A 22,855-nucleotide genomic window follows, 5' to 3' on the forward strand; every position below is an offset into this window, starting at 1 on the left:
GCTCATCTCTCTGCGCTGCAGGACTGAGAGATACAGAAAATCATTCATCCCTGCAGCCATTAGGCTTCAGAACTCTCTAGCCAATGGGAGATGAGCTGACAGACACCTGAATGACTTGTTTTATGTGATTTTTATAATTTGATCTGCCTGACACCTGAATTTTTCATTTCGGGGATTAATAAAGTACATTATATTCTATTCTATAGTATTATTTAATTGTTTATGTGTTAAAGTGATTTATTTTTCATTTCCCCTCACCTCACATGAACAGTCGTTTCTATTCATCTTGGTTAACATCTCCACGTTCGGGATCCCCCCCTCAAATGTGCTTATGCAATATTTGAGAGGGCCTCACTTTAAGAAACAGCGACTAATGCATGCCGACAGACCCTGCCCCTCCCATCCTAACCCACCCTCCCTCATGTCAGCCTACAATCTGACAGGGTTAGAAAAGGAGGGGGTGGACTCATTGTTGACATGAGGACATATGGTACTGTCTGAGACTTAAGCACATCTTTTTTTTCTGTTCGTGATGGTCTAGTAGTGAAGTGTGCTTCGTCTTCTTCACACAGGACTGTCCATCTGTCTGAGTGGAGGAGGGGGAGCAGAGGGCAGGGGGCAGTACTAGTTTACCATCATGGGGGCTTAACCTACAGTCTGTACATTAGAAGACATGTACTCCTGACAGCTGCATAGCATGCCTAACACAACAGCAGGTGGATGGGTTCACATTGGAGCTGTTGTTTAATTACAGGCGCCCAGTCAAAGCCTTTTAGTTCATTATGATGCTTTCTAATTTAGAGTGGCTTTACTGTGAAGGGCTAATTATGGGATGCAATTAAGTTTGTAAATCACAGATGAACTCATTGACCATCCAAGCACTCGTTTTGCTTTCCAAGGAATCATCCCTTTCACAATTTACCTTTCAGAAGTGTTTGCTCAACAACAAAATGAATACACTTTCCTCTCTTTGTGGGTCCTCTGTAAAGCACTTCATAGATTCAAGCACACAGAGGAAAGGGCTTTAATTTGTTGACTCAATTACTGGTTAGCTCCCTGGTTGTTCTCACCTGGCTTCGATGTGGTGGAAGAGGTGGTGCCAGCGCTGGTTGACCTCCTGCAGCGAGCCGTGGACCTGCGACTGCTTGGCCTCGTCGCTGGCCATCAGCAGCTGTTCACCGAGCTGCTTCAGGTGGCTTTTATTCTCACTGAACAGGTTGATTTCTTCCATGCAGTCCTGAGAAAATGTGACATCGAGGAATGTAATCAGATTAGATTCAAAAGAGGACTCTAGGGGTTCATCTAATTTCTGATGTTTATTTTGCAGACGTCTTTAAGCAGTGGATGTACAGCATATTATTTAATCAGCTTATAATATGGATGTGGAAAGCATACTACAAGTAATCTGCACGCTAAGATTAATATGTTCTTTTAGTCAAGCCATAAACTGGGAGGGCTGTTGTGCCTGAGTCCTGGATTAAGATACAGTATCTCCTTGAGGTCAGTAACTTTGTTTTTGAGTCTTTTTTGGCCTTTATTAGACAGGACAGCTGCAGTGAGAAAGAACATGTGGGGAGTAGAGAGTGAGAGAAGAGATGCAGCCAAGTCGAGCCAAGGAGTAAAGCCTGCAACTGCTAAACTACACACTCTGTACATTGGGTGCATTTGCTAAGCAAGACCAGCATTGCGCACTTTGACCTTTTTTATACCTTTTTTTTTACATAAGAGTTTATCAATTTTCCTTGATTTAATCATTAAACATAGTTGTTGTTTTTTTTAAGTGGAATAGCTTTCTGTTATACACTGTATTTTTTAACCTTTATCTAAGCGCCTAGTGCTTCCAGCACATAAGGCCTCAAAATCACTAGCTCGACTCTTCTCTTCTGTTGTCCCTAAATGGTGGAATGAATTGTCCAACTCCATTCGATCTGCAGAGTTCCTCTCTACTTTCAAAAGACAGCTTAAGACCCAGCTCTTTAGGAAGCACTATGCACTTAGCTAGACTATTCTCCACTGTTGTCCCCAGTGGCAGATCGTGCCTTCCAGCTACAGTTGACTCACACTGTCCTGCTCTACTCTGGGAATCTGTGTTCAGCTCTGGAGTGACCCAGCACTTGGTACTTTGGCAATTATTGTGGAGATGACAAGTTAATTGTTGATGATGATAATGGAAGGTCTTAAATTGTTTGGTTGCTTCATTGTTGATCTTCTTAATTCATTTAAAAAAAAAAAATAGAAAAATCCTTATTAACTTTTGTGCATTGCCTTTACACTGCTTGGCAGTACCTGCATCCAAATGGACTTGAAGCACTTTATTACTCTTACTGAGCTTGTTTCCTCTTGTCTAGATCTTTGCTTGTGTGTTCTTGTTCTCGTATGTAAGTCGCTTGGATAAAAGCGTCTGCTAAATGACATTGTAACATTGTATTTATCTTAACTCTCATGTCACATATACCCAAAGTTTGGGGATTTTAATGTTTTTCATCAACCTGTCTTTTGGATCTTAAAACATTTAGTCTGCATTTTATTTTCTTGTCTCACTGACTCAATATCACTGTACAGGAGTGTCACCCCTCAAAGATCACTCTTCTGAATAAATAAAGGGTATCGCTGTTCAGCAATTTGTCTGATCACACATTAAGGATCAAAATCCCCCCTCTCAGTGACCTCTTCATTTAACCTGCCCAACACCTGATTTCATGCCCTGGAGCAGTCTGTATATCACCAGGAAGTACCTCCATCTAAAACAATCCTTAAAGGTAAAAACAGACAATCACTTGTCTCAAATATACTCATCCCATCTAACAGTCCCAAAACAGCCATCCCACAACGTACGGACCAATTATCATCTGTTGACGAAACAAGCATGCTTTGCTTCATGATGAGACAGGAAGGTACAAAAGGCTTTCATACTGTGAAAGGACAACTGTTGTGTAAGAACAAAGGCCATGCACCCTTTCCATTCCAGGCCACCATCTGTTATAAACAACATAATCCATGTTGCTCATGTATGGATGTTAACCTACACAAGAGCCACTCAAACAGGAGTCGTGGATTGATGGTGGGGAGTACAGAATGTTTTTGTGAAGACTTGAGTATCCTGTATTAACACGTCTACAGGGAACCTGCAATGGAAACTGTAACCTGGTAATATTTTAAGTCCTGTAAATCCTTAAGTACTAAAAATCTCATGCACATGAGCTCTAACTTGAGTCTGTTTTGCAGTCTGTCATATAAAAACTTCATAAAAACATATTCTTAATCATGTTTTTCTAGAGGATGATATTATTCTTGTTTGGATTTTTGTACCTTCTTCAGTTTCTTCCAACATTTCCTCGATGCTCAGCTCTCCCCTGTGGCACACCTTGTTCTCCATCTGAGTCAGCCAATCACAGAACTGTCTGTTCTTGTCAGTGAAGATGGTCCATGCGTTTGAGGCGGTCTGCGATTTCCTGACGGCGTTAAGGACACCTGGGTAGAGGTAAAAGTGTCAGTTTAGCTTTTATTTCATTTCTTATTTAATTTTGCATTGATTGTTGAAGAGTCTGAAAATGCCAACATACACAACATGTGCTAGTGCTCAGATATTTACCATTTGCAATATCAAGAAACATAATTATAGATAATTCTAAGCTTAGTGATTATCCATCTGCAGAGTGTGATCACTACAGGGAAACTAAAGCGAGTATTACGGACAGTAAGCAGGTTTCAGATAAAAGTGACTTCATGTTTTGAGTAACAGCTTTTGATGCCACTATAATACAAGTTTGAGGTAATGAGATGAAGTTTTTTCAAGGGGACGCAGGGGATTCAAGCTTTCTACCCGCCAAGCAACAAGCATTTTTGTTATTTATTTATTTTTTTTTTACTTTCTTCTTATTTAAATTTCACATTTACAAAAGGGAAAAAATAAGTAAAATTAAAATAGATAATAATAAATAAAGGGAGTTTGTTCCTGGCCACCCATCAGTACAAACAATATATATCATCTACACAGATGAAGGGTTACAAACACTGTGGTGTATGAGTTCCATTTTTTTCCAGTATTTCACACAGTCATCAGCTCGTAGTCTTAAGAAGAAGGTGAGTTTTTCCATGGCATAAATTTTGTTTCCAATTGCAGTCCAATCGTCCTTTGTTAGTGGTTTGTCTGCATCCACTTGCGTGTGATGGCTTTTTTGCTTGAAGCCAAGATGATTTTGTAAAAGCTGTCTGTCCTAAGACTCAAGACCAATCGGCATTGTACAAAGATACAATGTGACAAAGCAGGAAACAACTTCAATTCCAAAAAATATTAATATAACTAATTTCTTTTGCCAGCTCTTCCCAGTAACAATGGATGAGAGGGCAGGCCCAAAACAGCACGATTTATGGTTTTAAAACAAACTATATAACTGATCATTTTTCACCGCATACATTAAAAAAAAAAGACTAGTAATTCATATTTTATGTTAAATTGATGGTGGATTTTCTGTGGGCACAAAAAGGTCTCAGCCTCTTTGACATGTGCACCAAATGCCCGACTGTAACAGGGTTTTATTATAATACTTCCTGGTATGTATCCAGGCAACTGTGACCTAATTCTACTGCACAACGGTGCATGTAGTAGGTTTGAAATGTGGAGCACAGAAGCAGCCTGAACAAGCCTGAAGAAAAGTTGAAGCTTTTTAAAATCTGTAATTTATAGAAGGACCATTTGATACAACAGATTGCATGGATAAAAGCAGCAGAATGACCTGAATGTTAAGTCTTTTATTACACTGATGCATAAGTGCCATTAAATCTGTAGCATAGACTGAAATGAGAGAAATCCCCAGGAGGGAACTTGGAGGCAGTTTGATAAAATTAACAAGGTCCATTTTCCTAATGACAGCTTAATGCCTTGAAAACACCCCATTACATGGTTGAGAAGGGAGGGAGGGGGGTTGTCTGATGATCTTTTTGAGGTTAAAGGGCTTAGCAAACCCCCGGGGCATGTTTGAACCAGCTATATTTTACCTCCACTGGCATTTATTTGATTTAAATGAGCCCTGCTTTGGTTTTAATGTACTAACACTGCTGGGCCTTTTTTGAGCTCTGCAGAATTTAGGGTGCATTGTGAGCTGCTGTCACCCTGAGTGGACTTTGTGCTCCTCGTGGAACAATAGCGCCTGTCCCCTGAACCCCTTTTTAGCCCAGCCAGGCCATCTGCTCATCGGACCCATTCCAGTGGCTTCCCCCACCTACAACCTGTTAGCTGTGCAGAGCGAACTGCCCCCCCCACGTCAGGAATTAATAATGGGGATGAGGAATCTAATGCCATTCAACAGCTGAAAATGAGGCTGTGCTTTCTCAAATTACCTAATCTAAGACTTTTCTTCTTGCAGCTTTAGACTTCAACAAGACATCATCATAAAATATTAATGTGGTGATGGCTTGGGATGAACTTTGCTTCGGTAACGTGCTTAAAAGGTGGATGATTCTTGTTTGCTTTGATATGTTTTATTCTCTGTATTCCTTTAAGTTATCCAGTAGTTTCCAGAAAATCATACGCTTGATGTTGTTTCTCAGACAATTACAGGAAAAATTAAGCTAGCATGGCCCTGCAGATAACAAGAGCCTATTTCCAGTGGTGGACAGTAAGTAAATTTACTTGAATACAGTACTTAAGTACATTTTTTGAGTATCTGTACTTTACTTGAGTATTATTTTTAGGGGTACTATTATTTTTACTCCACTACATTTGAAAGACAAATATCATACTTTTGACTCCACTACATTTCTATCAGTGCTCGAGTTACTGACTACTTTAGCTTTGAAGTCAGCCGATGAATTTTCTTTTCTTGTCTGAAATCGGATCCCTAAGACAGTAAAATGTCCGTGCACTTGTGTTTGGTTTGTCTAAATGGTGTGGCCGTACCTCTGTTGAGCGTAGAGCAGACCAAACGTCATTCAGAACCAGCACCACAACCATATTTCAAACCCACGTTTGAGGTTTTTGAAATAAAGAATGATTGTTTGTATTGTTGTAAATCTCTGACCACACAAACTTCACCACAGCCTACAAAACATCACCATCTAACCTGAGAAAGCATGTGGAGGTCTGTAGCTGACACACTGGTTTTATTCAAGATGAACATTTGAAACTTGTCTGTGCTTGTAGTAATGTAGTTTCTATTTCATGGTATACTTTTTAGATATGAAATCATGTTTTATAGATGAACAGAATGTAGCAGAATGTACACGCATGCATTCTTGACTGCTTTGTGAAAATACATTTTGAGATATTTTAAGAAGTACTTTGAATACCTCAGTATTTTTAAAAGCAAGTACTCCAGGACTTTAACTCAAGTAATAATCTGACTGAACAACTTTCACTTGTATTGGAGTAATATTTGACCAGGAGGATCTATACTTTGACTTAAGTAATGAATCTGTGTACTTTGTCCACCACTGTCTACTTCATATTGAATGTCAAGCCCAACAGGAAACCTGATGATTGGCCACAGCAGCTGCTGTTGCTGCATCTGTGAATCCTTAGAGCTGCAGCCAAAACCCGAGCAGGTGGAGGACAACAGTGAAACAGGGGAGCCAATTAGCACGGGGACAAATGATCCCTTAACTCTAATAACTGACAAAAATGTCCAAAGCTTGTCGTGCATTTGTGTTTTAAGCCAAAAGACTTAACTGTAGGAATTTGAGCCTGTCTATGTACAGTAGAGCTACTTTGAGCATTAATGAGGTAAAAGAATTTACAGCATGTTTCAGAGCATCAGTTAGTCTGAGTCAGGAGTTGATTTCAAACTGAAGGGCTGTCAAGTGATTTTAAATATCTGAATAAGTTCAAAAGACTCCAGTTTTTTTTAGGCTAATGCCAGAAGTTAGACTTCAAACTTGGAAGCAACACAACCCAGATCACTGCCACAAACCATGAATCAAAACTCTCCCTGAAAAGATTAAACTTTAGATTTTTTGCAGCAGGAGTGTTGAAAGAAGAAACAGGTTAAGTTTACCTATTTGGATGTGAGTTGCTGACGTATTAACAGAAGGAACAAATGTTGTGGTTTCCTTTCATGCATCTGCACATTGTGGCTCTTTTCTCAAACAAATGAGTGTGTGTATGTGCCTGTGTGCTGTGTGTGTGTGTGTCCAGCACCGCAGTGCAGAGGCTTTGTGCTGCTGGTCACCGCCAAGATGCCGCTGGCAGCAACTTTTCCCTCCATCTCCCACCTCCCTCCCTCCCATATATCCTTCCTCTGCACCTGCACCCTCTGCAATCTCATGTTCCTTGCTTCACACAAACTTCTTCTACCGGCCTCCTTCTCTTTCTATTTCTGTGTGTATTTTCTTCAGCTCTCACCTTCGTGCACAGCTCTTCCCACTGCCCATGGAGTTGTTCCAGCTGCTGCTCCAGCAGAGCTGAGTCACAGGCGGCGACGTACTGGGACAGGTCCGTCTTCATGGTGGACAAGTCCCTCAATCCACTGGACAAACGCTGCAGAGAGAGCTCTGCTTCCTGCATAACACGCACACACACATACACGGACACTTTAACACGCGGTCAGACGGCCATGTACGAGCTGCATGAACACGCTTCTCTAACTCTTTCTCGCTCTGACCGTCCAGATTAAAGGGCTGGGGACAGGACAGGGGGAGGGGAGAGGGGGTAGAAAGGGGGAGGGGAGTGAAAGCATGGGGGTATTAAATAAGGGAAAGGGGGGTCAACTCAGAGGGGCTCTGGTGGTGGTGGTGGTGGTGGATGGGGTCGAGCTCTGATGAAGTTGAGAGCTGGGGAAACTTTGGTCAGTGTTGAGATTAGCGTTTGGCTTTCTTCCAACAGTTTCATGCCACTGATTTATCAGGAAGTAAAAGCCAACGTAAGACCACAATGTCATTTGTTTTGAACTATGACAACTAATCTTCACTGTGATGAGTATGACAACACTATCATTTTCCATTTTCCTTTGCAGTGTCTGTCTTAACCCATGAAATGTCCTCCATTACAACAGGTCATGCTTAAGAGTACATAAGGGAATATCTGGCTCTTTCGCTCTGTTTATTATTCCTTGCCTCTATGCTACCTTGCGTAAATTATGGGGGTGACTCCAAGCGGCAACCTCTGGTCTAAAAATATGAGTCAAATGTGGAAGTGCTAAAAACTGCAGTTCATAGAAGATCAGCTTGAGGCTGGCTCTGGAAGTACCGGAAACCACATACACACCAATTCAAAACAGAAGATCTTTACAGCAGAAATAAACATGTTTACAGCCTGGTACAAAAGACGAGTGTAGTCTGGATAGATCATTTCTCGATTGTCACACACTGTAGGGGGGTGAATTTTTTTTCTAACGCAGCAGTTTTGAAGATATTAAGATTACCAGTCTTCCAATGAGAGGCACAGCTGACTGTGGGAACACTGTAGCTGTTGGCTAGGAGGCTCAAAGCCCACCTCTTTACGTCACAATTGCTCAACAGCAGAAATATGGCTGCTGCCGTCGATTGGCCTCAAAACAGCGCTTCAAAAACAGATGGGTGATGTCAAGGATACTACGTCAATATTTTTAACAGTCTATGGGTGACTCACAATCAGCCTAGCGCCAGTTCATACTAAAATTAAGCTAACTCAAAGTTCAGTTCACGCAGACTAAAATGATCTGGTTCACAATCATAGTTCATTTTTGGTTTGAACTAAGTTTGTGGTCCTGGGGGTTCGGGTCTCGCAAATGGAGTTATAAGCCAGGTTTTAAGGCCATATCTCATGTATAAACAACAACATTTTAGCATAAACAGGATAGAGACATAAGCTAAATATAACATAAAATGCTCACCAACTAGCCATCCGTTTCTTAGAGCAGGGGTTCCCAAAGGGGTCGCGAGTAACCAATGGGGGTTTGTGGGATGTCTTCCAGAATTTTATCCAAAATAGTACATTTTACCCATTATAATAAAAGACTATCAACAAAAATAGTAGCTAGCCTTGAAATAAAACCTTGAAAATAAAGTTTTCTGCCATTCTCTTTGTCAAACGGCAATATGACAGTCCTCTGGCTTTTTTCTTTTACTGAAAGTAGTTTAAATATGACAAGCATTTAGTTAAAAGAGTATGTGTTGACATTTTCTGAGAAGGTTGGTCTCATCATTAGCGCCTACGCATGGTCTGAGGAAGTTCTATTTTTGTTCGCAGTATAAGAATAAATAGAAGTAAGAATATATTGATGAATCCCAGATTCATGCTTCAAACGTCCGTATGCACTGTCTAAGCACATATTCGTGCGTACGCACTGTTAGTGAATGAGGCCCAATGTGATCATTTATTTCCTTCTACTATCAAGAGGTGGGAGGATTTATTACCAGAGCCATAGTTAGAAGCACCCTTGAGAATACAGCGGATGAACTCCCCGTCTTGCCTAGTTTTGGCGCACAGCACTACACCCATCGATTTATACACAAAGACAAAAAATAACTTCTGTTTCCTCTTCATGAGCCTAGTAAAGTAATTAAGGTCGTTAAGATATCACTGTGTTTAATCACAGATGTGAACTATCTTTCATTTCAGTCCATTATGAGTAAGTGGTTGTTAAACTACAAGTGTTGAGTTGTATTTTATTCCTTTCCCAGGGATTTTGTTTGGGATTAAAGAAACACTGAAGAGTCATGTTAATTTAATTACCTGGATTTGCTTCTCCTCCTCAGAGTCCTGCAGTGTTTTAGGTTCTTGAAGGCTGTTTTTCATCTCACTCAGATCAGACATGATGCTTGCTATCCTTTCCTGGCACTGAGACCACTTCTAAATAAACAACAACAGAACACACAGGGAAGGGATTTCAGGAGTGAGTTAAACAAACATTTTAAGCATTGAGATCCACAAAGATCTGTGCTGCTGTATATGAGATCATTAAAATCACTGAATTATATTAAATAAAAAAGACACAAGTGTTAATGCCCCTCCTCTTACTATGTCTAAGCGTTGTAATGTTGGCTTTGTTGCCTCTCTTGTACCGGCAGAAGAAACCATGCTGTGTCTTTCCTTTACTCGTGATTGTGCAACACAAACTCTGGTCTTCATTATCAAATATTCCCAGAAACATAAATCTTTCAGATGCTGAGAGGAATGTTTTATGACGATAAATTTCATGGATAAAGAACTAGTCAAACTTTAAGCGAAACAAAATCACAGCAACAACAACAACCTGCTGTTCATATGAACCGTAATCTTATTTACTGTTAGGTGATGACGCCTCGCTGTCAGTTCTGCTCAATGCACTGATGCTACTCTGTGTGTGATCTTTGACGTTCAGCTCACAGGGATTTCCCCTCCCCTGGGTGGATCCTGTTCAGCTTAAAGGGGTTAACACAACTTTCCCTGACCTTTGTGAGCCTGGGTACCAACACATTGATGCTGTAACTGAAGTATAATAATAGACCGTGGTGGGTCTCATCAACAACGGGGATGAGACAAACTACAGCACTGAGGTGAGCCGCCTGGTCTTGTGGTGCGGACACAACAATCTCTCTCTGAACGTGGAGAAGACAAAGGAGATTGTTGTGGACTTCAGGAGAACACTCACACAGCACGCTCCTCTGACCATCAACGGTGCTGCTGTGGAGAGGGTGGGCAGTACCAAGTTCCTGGGTGTGCACATCACAGAAGACCTCACCTGGACCACCAACAGCGCATCACTGACCAAGAAGCCACGTCAGCGCCTCTACTTTCTCCGCAAGCTGAGGAAAGCTAGAGCCCCTGTCCACATCATGGGCACCTTCTACAGAGGCACCGTCAAGAGCATTCTCAGCAGCAGCATCACTGTGTGGTACGGGGCCTGCACTGCGTCCTGCAAAATGACCCTCCAGCGCATCGTGAGAACAGCTGAGAAGATTGTTGGTGCCTCTCTCCCTCCCTCCATGACATTTACTCTTCCCGCCTCAACCAAAAAGCCCTGCGCATAGCAGGCGACCCCTCCCACCCGTCTCACAGCCTCTTCAGCCTGTTACCATCAGGGAGGAGATTACGCAGTCTCAGGGCCAGAACCAGCAGACTGAGGGACAGTTTTATCCACCAGGCAGTCAGGATGCTGAACTCTCTCCCTGTTTTGCCCCCTCTTCCCATATTGCCCCCACTCATTTGATTTTAAATTGCACTATAGCAAAGTTTTTGCATTCTTTTAAACTTTATTTTATCATTTGTATTAGCTTACTTCTTATCTTTTTCTAGCTTTCCTATGTTTATCTGTTGTTGCTATTGTTGCTAGGGTCTGAGAGAGAAACGTAATATCAAATCCTCTGTATGTCTAGTGCATACTGCAGTTTATTTGACAATAAAGAAGACTTTGACTTTGACTTTGAGTAATGCCATTTAAAGTATTAAAAATGTGTGCTTGAAACTTCCTTTCTGTCAACAGCAGCCAGGAATAAGCTCTGAACAACACTGGGATGCTTTCCCTCCTCATGTGCAGAACACATGTTCTCTGTGTTTAAAAAAGGAATTCTCTTCAGGGTTCACTTCCTTCATATTGTGTTGTAATCAGTTTAAAGTGTGTCCTTCCTTTAACGGGCAATATACAAGCACTGCTCTGCACAGTGATGGAATGAAAGGGGGCAGACGCTGGTAAGCAGCCATCTCTACATGTGGATCATGGACAGCTCCTCTTTGATCTCTCTTGGCTGGAGGTCTGTGTCAGGGCAACACACCAAATCCTGTGTGTGTGTGTGTGTGTGTTGGGGGATGATCAGGTCCTGGATATGGGTCACACAAAGCTGACACCTCCTGCTCTCTTGTTAATACTCTCACACATGCTCTTCTTTTGGATTCTGTCCATCGAAAGCCTTCAGCTGGCATGTTGATAAACTGTGAGACAGTCTGCAGCTTTCACTGCGTTCTGCATCTACATCTGCAGCAGCATGGGCTCCTTCCTACTACGCTGTGTATCTGTGGGGCTATCATGGAAAATTGTACACTTGGTCTTGGATTGATAAAAGTCTGATACCTGCACAGTTGTGTTGACCAACTCTCTTCTCCCCTCCAGCAGTGATGTGGTTTGATTCCAGGCCTCCTGAACGTCCTGCATCTCTGACCGCAGCTGACTCTGACTCCTGATTCTGTCATACCGTCACACAAATGTCCTCCAGCCTCCATTGTCTGATTGTAAACGATGGTGTGCAGACCCAGAGCCTTTTCAACACACTTCAAAACAAGACAGTGCTTTTGTTAAAACATTTTCCAGCCAAAGAAAACATTCAAGTTATCACATCAGTTTTCAATTCCTCCTCTACGGAATTAGTAAGTATTTGTGAAAGAAGCTGGCTTCCCTGCATACTAACCTCGGAGTCATCTGCACAGCTCTGCAGCTGATGCAGTGTGTACAGAGAGGATCCAGCAGTGGGCAGCAAGGGGTCGACATCCTTCAACAGTTTACGCAAAAGTTTGGAGCCATGGTTGTAGACTCTCCACTTGCCCACTTGTTCTTTTATTGTGGACCTGTGCTGGCCAGCCAGAGCCACAGTGTTGATCCAACTCTCCCTTACATGAGTCACTTGTTCAATGAGTTTAGATCTGGGAAGAAACGACGACAGGTTGACTCATTTGTAGCCAAAACATGTTGTTTCACTAGTATGCTTGGATAGGAAACTTCTTCTCTACTTCTTTGTAATTTTGTGTTCATTTTAAAAAATCTGTACAAATTTCAGCATGTGCCATAGGCTTTAAAAAACATGGAAGTAGGCTCAGTGACATTTTCAGTTGGTCACTGAAGCCAAGTTTTGAAGCCTATTGATGTCAGCTGCCATAAAGGAAACAATAACTCAAACTAACTTTTGGTTGACCTAGCAAGAGGTTGACCTAGCAAAAAAAACCCAAAAAGTGTGCATGAATCATGAATCTTGAAATATTTTATACAGTCTATAGCATGAATACAGAGAGGAGCTATCACACCGAAATCATTTCTCTGTACCAGGCTGTGGCAGCTGTAAAGATGGCCTTGTTTGAATGGGTGTGTATGCAGCTTCTGGGGCTTTTGTAGCCAGCCTTACTGCAGTTTTTTTGCTTCTGTATTGGCTTTATTTCTCAAGATCAGACGTTGACCCTTGGCTTGCGCCTACCAAACAGCAACCTCTGGTATGGCGTTAAAGGAGAGGAGAAAGAGAACCCGCACGCAAATCAAATAGACCACGCAGAAAAAATGTCCTTGTGAGCTCAAACACATCACTCATGTGCAACATTTCTCTGCTCAAGAGAGCAAATTTTCAGCCTGTGAGAGGAAAACAAACTTTAGAGCATGTGCAGAAGTGAACTGAGCGCTTACAGGTTTAATCTACACGCGCAGCTGTTTCCCCTGCATGCTGTGCCCCTCGCACTCGCAGGTAACAGAGCTGCTTGCACTCGAGTATAATTTAGTTGCGTCAGTCGCGGGGCAGGCACAGTGGGCATGCACATTCACGATGGGGTCTGAGTGTGATTGGCTGCAGGGACAGAGGCCTTGTGTTTTCTGATTGGATACCAATGCCATACTCTGGTGTCAAAAATGAAGCTGATGCAGAGGTGAAAAAAAAACTGCAGTTCTTCAATCGTCCACTTGAGGCTGGCTCCAAAAGCAAAGAAATGCCCCATTAGGTCCCATGTTAAAATGCCTCCAGTCTGATACACAGAAAGGTCTGGTCTCTAGAGCTCATTCTTTACTGATAGAGCCAGAATTCCAAAATATCTACTGCTACCTATAGGCTTCAATCGTTTTCAGAAACCAATGAGTGACGTCATTGAGACTACATCCATGTTTTATTCAGTCTATAGTGTCGGCCCATGTTATTTACCATCCTCAAATAAGAAAAGAACACCACCAGGGGACTACGTGCTCTTTTATTTGGGTCACTGTACCTGCCAATACGTACACATTACTGAGTCATTTAAAGTCATGTGGGTTAATATCTCAGGCTATTATTTGCATTGTACAAAATGTAATGAGTATAAAGACTATGTGCATTTTAGGTTTAAAACCGAGTCTGTGGGCTTATAAAGTTAGTAAAAAACTTTTCTTGAAAAAAAAAAACCTCAAGCCATAAATATAAGAGTCAATAAAAAAATGGAGGAACATTTCAAAAGGTTCTGTCATAATTCATTGACAGGCAATAGAAACATCAACAAAAAGTCAGCAGGATTTTAAGACTCTCGTAAAGTCTGAAGTAGCAGTTCCAGCAGGGGTTAGAAAACAAACTTTCAGATTCTTTAAGGGCTTTCCAACTTTTCCAAAGACCGCTAAAAAAGTAGTTGTTAAAAAGAAAAGTTTCAGGGAGAGAGAAATTTGACTGCTCCAGGAGAGGAAACAGCAGTTTTATTTTATCGTGCATCAGAGTACTGCCAATACTTCTGGTTCTTACAGGAGAATATAACTTTATCAGGAGGCAGCGTCTAAAGAATACAAGACAAAAGACTACTGTCTCTAACTGTTAATCTAAATATTCTGAATCCAACACAAAGCGATGAGCAGTGGTGTAGCCCAGGGGTTCCCAAAGCTTGGGTCGGGACCCCCTGGGGGTTTGTGAAATGTCTTCCAGAATTTTTTTTTTTTTTTAAAGTTATCTGAAATTAGTCAATTTTACCCATAATAGCAAAAAATCTCAACAAAAATAGTAGCTCAACTTGAAATAAAACCTTGAAAATAGAAAATGTAATGAGTTTTCTGCCTTTCTTTGTGCCAGATGACTCTTAAGTTTAGGGTTAGTGAACAGTTAATTATGAAAAGCATCAGTAGCCGTAGGTTAATTCATAACGGCACAGGAAACACAGCCACATGCTCATATAGGTAGGGCCATTTTCTGCAGACCAGCTAAAAGAAGCCACATTTAATCACTTTGAGGGACAGTGGGGGTCACGAGTCTCTGGCATCTATATTTTGGGGGGGTTGTGGGCTGAAAAGTTTGGAAATCCCTGGTGTAGCACACCAGATTGAAGCCTGTAGGTGTTTGATTTAGCTACAGGCTTTGTGGTAAGTATTGAATAGCATGATTTCTCTCCAGAACAGCCTGTGCGGAGCCAAAACAGAAAATAAATCACAGCCTTTCAGGGTTTTAATTAGCAGGCAAACATTTAATAACTTAGATTTATGGCTGACATTGTAGTGCCAATTTGGAAAGAATCACTTGTTCCTACAAATTACATGTGTGAATCAAACCAGGGAGTATGCTGAGCTGATCTAACCCCTGCAACAGATGAATGCTTGGATCCTTTGTGAATTTATTAACTTGATTTTAGTCTTGAAGAGAAACTCAGACAGATGGGAGATACAGAGAAACTGGAGCTCAAAGGATGAAGCGGTTCTAAAACTGGATAGAGTACCTTTGACTCTCAAACTGAAAGCTCACTAAAGTTATGCGTATAAAGAATTTTTGGAGATGTACTAAACTGTCACCCTCCTCAGGTTTTTTTCATTACTTACCTTTTATCTCCTGTGTCTTTTTCCATGGACTCGACTGCATGACAGAGAAGAGCCTGCAGAAGCTGGTGTCCAACATTCATCTCAACCTCAAGCTTCTTCAGGAGAGAGGAGCAACAGAAGGGAAGAGAAGAGGATTAAGAATCTTTGTATAAACTTAAAGACAGACTTTTCACTTGTAGTATTCAGAAAAAAAGACTCCCACGCTTCTTGATATCCAGCAACAATCAGTGATATATTAAACATGCACTTGTGCTGATGAGGCCATTCATTCAGAGACCTAACGCACTGATTACAACATTTTTCCTCGTCTACGTGCTCGTCCTCTGGTAACACTTTGTCTGGAAGGGCTTCATTATTTTTAACTTTTTTTATTAGACTCAAAACACAAAACCACAATGCAGTGATAAGACTCAGAGGCAGATCTCATGCACAAATATTTAATAATAAAAAATGATAAAATATTAATAATAAAAAAAATAAATAATAATAAAAAAATAATAATAATAATAAATACAAAATAAATAAATAAATAAATAATATAATATAATAATAATAATATAATAATATAATAATATAATAATAATAATAATATAATAATAATAATAAAGAGTTCATAGTCTGTAAAATGATGAAAATAATAATTTATCAGTTAAAGGAAAGCAAAATAAAAAAATATAATTAGAATAATAGAAAATGAATAATAAAATCAAATAGATACAGGAAATGCTTTATCAAAAAACTAAATTATCAGCACAAAATATATCTGAGTTTTCATAAATCAAATGAGAATAGCTGGTGAATTAACTCTGCTTCAAATGTGCATAAATAGAGTAATCAGATAAAGTTTCATGATTTGAGTTCACTTAATTTCAGGCTTTTTTTCCCCTCTTGAATCCTAAGAGTATTATCATTAAACACCAAAACACCACTCAGACATTTGGCACACTTGCACTAACTTAAATCTAATTAATGTCTCTCAAATGAAGTTTTTGCGTTAGTTCATGGGAGACACATAAGCCTCAGCTGCTGTCAGGCTGCAGTTTGAATCATTGTTTCCAATCCAACACAACCAATCACAGCTCATTTTAACGATGAGGCGGTCTATTTAAACATGTCTTCCCTCGCGCTGATCCTTGCAACACCTTTCCTGCCCATGTTCCGCTGCCGGGCCTCCTCTAGTCTAGCCTTAATGTCTGTTTTACCCTTGCAGGGGATTTTGCAATGCACTTTCTGGAAAGCCAAAGCAGGCTGCTTGGTTAACTCGGAGAGCAGTAAAGCAGGGCCTATAGCGCCAAGCATTACTATATTTCCATTTGGCAATAAATGGTTAAATCCATGATGAGAGTTCCTTGTTAAACATTAATTTAACATACACAATCTAAAGTATTTACTGTACCTGATTGGCAGAGAGCATGTCTTGTAGGCTGGAGTAACTGTGAGGTTTTTTGGACGTCATCTCCTCCTCGAGATTCTTCTGGAGAGACGTGAGGCTCTCACACTTCTCCTGAAAACTCTGGGAGTGTTGATGCTCAGCCTGCAGCTGTCTGGGGATGAAAAGAAACCATGTCTCATTGTTGGAGACTGTTTGCTAATATGGCATTAGAGCACCAAACTACACAATGACAGCAAACACTTTTAACACTTCAGCTGAAAAAAGAATGGTTAAATTGCAAAAGCTTAGAAGTAATTACACATTTATACATGTTGAATGCAACAAATTAATTCTTCACAGAACTCCTTAAGCTAAAAAACAGCTCAAAACAGCTTGACTACACAACCTTTCATGTTGTTTGGACTGAAATTTCTCACCTGTTCATCTCAGAGACGCAAGTCATGCTTTCAATCCATTGCCTGCTGACTGTGAGCAGTCTCTCTGTCTCCATGTTGTTGAGAGTCCCGTAACCACTCATCTCTCTGACTTCAACAAGTGGTGCAAACAGGTCACTGAGCTCCGAGAGAACCTGCTGCACATTTGAGAAATAAAACAATTATAGATTTTAGTTTATGATTAAAAAAAGTAAATTCAGGGTTTAATCTGCTCAGACTCCTCAGCTATGTAAGAACTGTGTCAGCTGGGCTGTCTGAAGTAATGTCAAAAACACGTTAATGGTAGAACATGATCATCAACCTATCATCATTCTTCTCTCCACTTTTTTTTGGGTGTAATTGTGTTTTACATTTCTGAATTTTAGATCCCATAATTCTGAGGTTTGGGGGACTTCCACAAGAGGTATAACATTGTCTTAACCCAGTCATGTCCAAAGTACGTCCCGGGGGCCAATCGCGGCCCAAGGTCCATTTATTTATGGCCCCAAGCTTCCATCTTAAATTGTGTTATTTATAGCACAGAAATTAATCACATTCTGAATCATCTGTACATTTGCAGTTTCTTTCAAGAGCACAAACAAAAAATAAAGTCAATCCAAAAATGTCTCAAAAAGCTTTATATGGACTACCTGTCTAAACCAAAGCAATGTTTTTTTTATCATGATGTGAAAATGTTCTTTATGAACACTAAAAGTTCAGATGACACAAAAGAGGAAACAATACAAGATCAAAATTCTGAAATTGTGCAGAAAAGGCTAAATTTGATGCAGAAAAAATGTTCAGGACTCAGGAAAATAATTATTTAGTTCTTAAAATGTTGTCAGCTGGTCAGAACAGTCTTAAAAACAACATGAAAAAGAAATGTGATGAAATCCAGATCGTGATCCTGTTATAGAAAAATAATGAGTCACTATTTTTCTCACATTGCTCGACCCTAATGAAAAACATTTCCTCCAGAAGAATATAAAGTTTTCTAATGTTTACACGGCTTGTGCAGAAATGAGGACTACCTAGTTACTGATTTATTGAGACATTTTTTAAATAGAATTCATATCTAACTTTTATGATTCCTAAGTCTCAGTAGGAGTTACTGGCCCTGAGGTATTCTGACAACGTCAAATGTGGCCCTCTTTGAAAAAAGTTTGGACACCACTGTCTTAACCTCTTTATTTTACGCATGCATTTTTCTAAATTTTGGAAAATTACAGCTATAAAAAGTGCTTGAATTACTGGAGCGCCACCAGCTAGCTAGTTCAAGTAGGCTCTCTATCAGCTGAGCAAACATCCTTTCATTTGGCGGTCTATTTAAAATGCTAGAATTCCTATCTCTGCCTCCGCCTTGCCAGTGCTACTGCTGCCCTGCTCCAGTGATGCTGGAAAACTTTTAATCCCACCTCCTCCCCAGCATCCACCTGTACGCTCCAATAAAGTTAATCTGTGAGGTACAGAGCCTAGACACCAAACACAAAAATTGTTCTGCGGCAAAATCTCAAAATGTGATGACTTTGAGAAAAGTCTGGAGTTTTTTTTCCCAGTTTTGAGTCTTTTCAGTTTGCCATGGACGATAATCAGACACAACTATCAGGGAGTTTCACTAATGCTGAATTTAAAATAGAGTGTTTGTTATGAATTGGTTAACGTTTTGACACATTAACACCCCATGTTTATACCTCAGCAGCATTGTTAACCCCTTTCACAGTTTGCCTATCTGCAGGTGCAGTCGGTAAAGTCAGTAGAAATCAGAGCACAGCGGACAAAACCTTCACAGAGTAGGTGTCAGTCGGACTGGCCTTTAGTTTATTCTGGATCTTCTGTGTCTGCTCTTTCCACGGCCTCCAAGCGAGCATGAAATAGCTTCTGCTGCTCCGAACTCTCCTGCAGAATAACAGAGACATATAATGATGATATAAGCCTCTATTTGTGAAGCAGGAACACAAAGGAACAGTTCTTTAAGCATGCTACCTCTCCAGTCATTCAGCAGATGATGGAGTCATCATCTGTTGATGACTGCCATTGGACATGAGCTCAAGACAGCAGGAAAATAAGATCCTTTTAACGTGCAAAGCAATATTTCTGCTACTGTTGAGTGATGTTTCAGCAGATTTCCTCACCTTAAGACTTTTCTGTTTTCCTGAAATTGCCCGGCTCAGCAGGAGGACGTCACGTGACAGCAATCTAGTGTCTGATTGGATTAGATTTGCAGCCAAAGGTTGTAGTCGTCCAATTACAGGCTTGGAGGCTGAGAGAAACATCTCCCATGCTGCTTTGCAAATGCTCAGCAGCCTCCTGCAACTTCTAGGAATGAGAGAAAAACACCCAGTTTAGACAAAGGGATAAAACAATAAGTCTGTGTAAATGTTAATATCTATTGAGACATCATGATATCCAAGCTCTTTTATAATTCAGCCCCAGCTGGTTTTAAAACAGGTGTTCCTAAATCCACTTCACAGTGTACTTTTCTGAAATGATTGATGCCCTAAGAACAGTTTTCAGCACTAATAAGAAAAAACACACAAACTGCATCATCTGGATTACGCAGGAACAAGTGGTGCACAAGGGATCACGATCAAGTTGAGATCCTAGATGTTCTTTCTGCTCATAAGAGCATGCTGTTTGTTCTTTCCAGAATGTGAAACCAGTCAGTGGGAAATTGAATTGAGATGTAATGGTCTCTGAATCAGCAGAGCACAGATGATCCAAGCAGGGAATGATGATGAATAACACAAAAATAAACATATAAATAAGTGTCCTTTCAGTTGGTCCATCACATATAGTGTGGAATAATCACTGCCCCCCTATAGCCTTACTGAGGACGAGGTGTCTTAGCCTTTAGATGGTCTGTTATGAACGTATGTGAGGGCCCGCCCACACATAAATACAGCTGTCCAGCAGTCATTCCTTAGTATGACCCCTTCACCTTGCTCAAGATCACCTCTAATGAGTAGGGCTTGGAGTGCTGATTTTGGAGTTTCTGCTAGCTTTGTGTTCGGGATGAGCACCAAGGCTACAGCACAGAAGGAGTCATCTGTTTAACTCTGTCCTCAGGGATATGGTTTCTCGTTACATGACAAGGACCCTGGAGAAAACACACCCCTACTAACTCTGGGACTAAGGGGAGGCGGGCTGCAGCAGCCGAAAGACACTTTAGCCCCTTGTTTATTGAAACCCAAGAGACGTGTGCTGTGTTTTCTCTAAGGTCAAATCCGAAAGACATTGCCATCACCTCACAAAGTCTCCTACGCACAAACCCCCCATGCACTGGTGATTGATTAATACTGATTAGGCGCCGGCTTGGGTTGTTAGGCACCGGTTTTGGAGGGGTGCTCCCCATGCACAGAGGCTACAGTCCTCGTCATAGCGTCAGTCTTTAATGACTTGGTTCGGAAACTTGAGGGTCACCCGGCTCAAGTCCTGTCATAGACCATATTTGGAAATTGGGCCTGTATCTGGAGAGGTGCCAGATCACTTCCTGGGCACTGCAAAGATGCCCTTGAGCAAAGCACCAAACCCATCTGCTCTGGAAGCTCCTCTGTGTGCAAGCCCCCTAACTCTGGCATCACTCTATTAATTCATGCCTAAAGTACCTCTGTCATCACTGTATGAAACATTATCTGAATAGATGAGATGAGACATGTAATGTAAAAGCTCTTTGAGTCCTCGACCCAAGACTGGACAAAGCGCCAAATAAATACAGTCCATTTACCATTACCATTGCACAATGAGCTCACCTCCATTGAGATCACCTCAGCCTGTGTGTTACTGTTGAGGTGAGGATGTTAACAGCTCCTCCCACTGATGCCTCAGTTCCTGCAGGTGCAGAGCGCACCGCTCAGAGAGCTCAGTGTACTGCTGCCAGAGGGAAAGCGTCTCTGCAGTCTTTGTGTGCTCATCCTTTAGCTCCTGCATCACATCCTTCCACCTGGCACAAACACATACAATTAGTATCCTACGGTCTAGAGTGTGTCTAAGTGTGAGGGCAGACAGTGTGGCTGATATTGTCTGGTCAAGCTGGAGTAGATTTAAGATAGTGTGTGCACCCAATATGTATGACCCAATATCTTCTCTTAGTGTTAAAACAGCTTAAAGTGTACTGTTTTTTAGAACAAAAGGACAATATTTTACTGTTTTGACTTTCCTTACCCTGATGTACGCTTTGTAATATAGATTATAAGATATAAATACACATGAAGTATACATGAAAATGCTTCATACTATTATTCAAAACCATCCATCTCTGAAACGTCTCTTGTATGATCCAAACTCTAGTTTAGATAGGCTTCTTTCGAATCATCCGATGAGTTTTTATTCTTAAATCAATCTTTAAAAGACAGGAATGTTCTAACTCTATACAGGAAGCTTACTTTCAGGCCACTGACCGTTTCCCCCTCAGCTTCGGTCTGCTCAGCCAAAGCCTGTGCAGCTCCAGGATGAAGATTCTTCACAAGGATTGGACAGGATTTATCCAAAGCAGCCCATATTTCACCCTCTGTTCCGATCTTTTCTTGCAGTTGCTGTGCACAAAAACACACATTTTACACATTCACCACAGAGCTGTAAATACTTCACTACTCTAAAGTGCAGTGATTGCCGGCCCTAGAGTCCGGGAGACGCCCACACTTTTACTGAGCCGGTCAAAACTAGATAGACCGGCTTTTAAGTTTGTACAAGTACAACTGAAAAAAAATCTTTCCTTTAAACTGAAGCTTTAAGCTGTCAAGGCTTTAACACTTATGTCAACTTCCCTGGAGCTTGAAGCAGCAAAATGAACTTAAATTATTGTGCTGGTGTTACTATAAAAAGTGGCCTTTATGTGGCATGTCAGTCTGAGCTTTGCTCACCTGGAGGAGGTCCCAGTCTCCTTCTGCCTGCTTCAGTGAGAGCAGAGGAGGTCGCTGATGCAGAGCACAGCGCACCCCAGTGGGTGTGTAGAGAAACTGCCTTCAGGTCTTTGTCGAAACTGCCCCATTCCTCCACAGTCTGTTGCAGAGCTGGTCTTAGAGCCTCAATCTGCAAATAGCATTAAGAGAGAGACAGGACAGGGTTTGAAATGACTAAGTAAATCCAACCACAACTGAAAATTGCTGCAATTTCAAAGGCCCTTGCCCCATTTTCTAAGGTAATAAAGCAGTTTCCTTTACTCAGCTCAAATAACAGGCAAAAAAAATAATCCTACTTTCCATATTTTACCTGTTGATTAAGATCCTCACATGCCAGACAAGCTATCTCTGTCCGTGCAGAGAAGAGGACATCACAAGGGTAATCTTTTCCTTTTCAACGCACACTCGCTTCAGTTTCAATTTCTGCAAAGTCTGCAGCCACCTCCGTCACTCTGCCCGCAGCAGCCTGGAAGAAAAGCAGAGCAGCATCAGAGGAAGCTCCAAGACAGACATTTAGAACAAACCTAAGTTTACATCCTATAACCGTACCTCTGACTCCAGCAGAGCTTACGCGCCACAGCTTGACCTGTCGGCTGCTTCCAGTGATCCAGCTGCTTCTCGTGACATCTATCCAGCCGTGAAGATGCTGCAGCCGCCTCTCTCTGTCTGCGCAACTGTGATGTATCTGCTCAGCTTCACGAATCTGAAGGTGAAAATAATACACTGATTCATGTGGAGACAATAAGT

At 41.2% G+C, this 22,855-nt stretch overlaps 1 protein-coding gene across 1 annotated transcript in view; it reads right to left on the bottom strand.

The window, feature by feature from the left end:
• LOC117824574 (nesprin-2) overlaps positions 1-22,855 on the bottom strand; it is a 113,859-nt gene that overhangs the window by 19,313 nt on the left and 71,691 nt on the right. Inside the window, 24 exon segments of the mRNA XM_034700107.1 lie at positions 1,071-1,237; positions 3,310-3,321; positions 3,323-3,433; positions 3,435-3,465; positions 7,335-7,495; positions 9,650-9,766; positions 11,964-12,070; positions 12,073-12,160; positions 12,298-12,529; positions 15,405-15,499; positions 16,801-16,948; positions 17,214-17,368; positions 18,992-19,051; positions 19,053-19,106; positions 19,343-19,477; positions 19,479-19,526; positions 20,960-20,989; positions 20,991-21,143; positions 21,593-21,742; positions 22,070-22,150; positions 22,152-22,238; positions 22,419-22,606; positions 22,665-22,733; positions 22,736-22,811. Coding sequence (XP_034555998.1) covers positions 1,071-1,237; positions 3,310-3,321; positions 3,323-3,433; positions 3,435-3,465; positions 7,335-7,495; positions 9,650-9,766; positions 11,964-12,070; positions 12,073-12,160; positions 12,298-12,529; positions 15,405-15,499; positions 16,801-16,948; positions 17,214-17,368; positions 18,992-19,051; positions 19,053-19,106; positions 19,343-19,477; positions 19,479-19,526; positions 20,960-20,989; positions 20,991-21,143; positions 21,593-21,742; positions 22,070-22,150; positions 22,152-22,238; positions 22,419-22,606; positions 22,665-22,733; positions 22,736-22,811 — 2,555 coding nt within the window.

This window comes from Notolabrus celidotus, chromosome 13 (genome assembly GCF_009762535.1).
Source record: "Notolabrus celidotus isolate fNotCel1 chromosome 13, fNotCel1.pri, whole genome shotgun sequence".
NCBI classification, from domain to species: domain Eukaryota; kingdom Metazoa; phylum Chordata; class Actinopteri; order Labriformes; family Labridae; genus Notolabrus; species Notolabrus celidotus.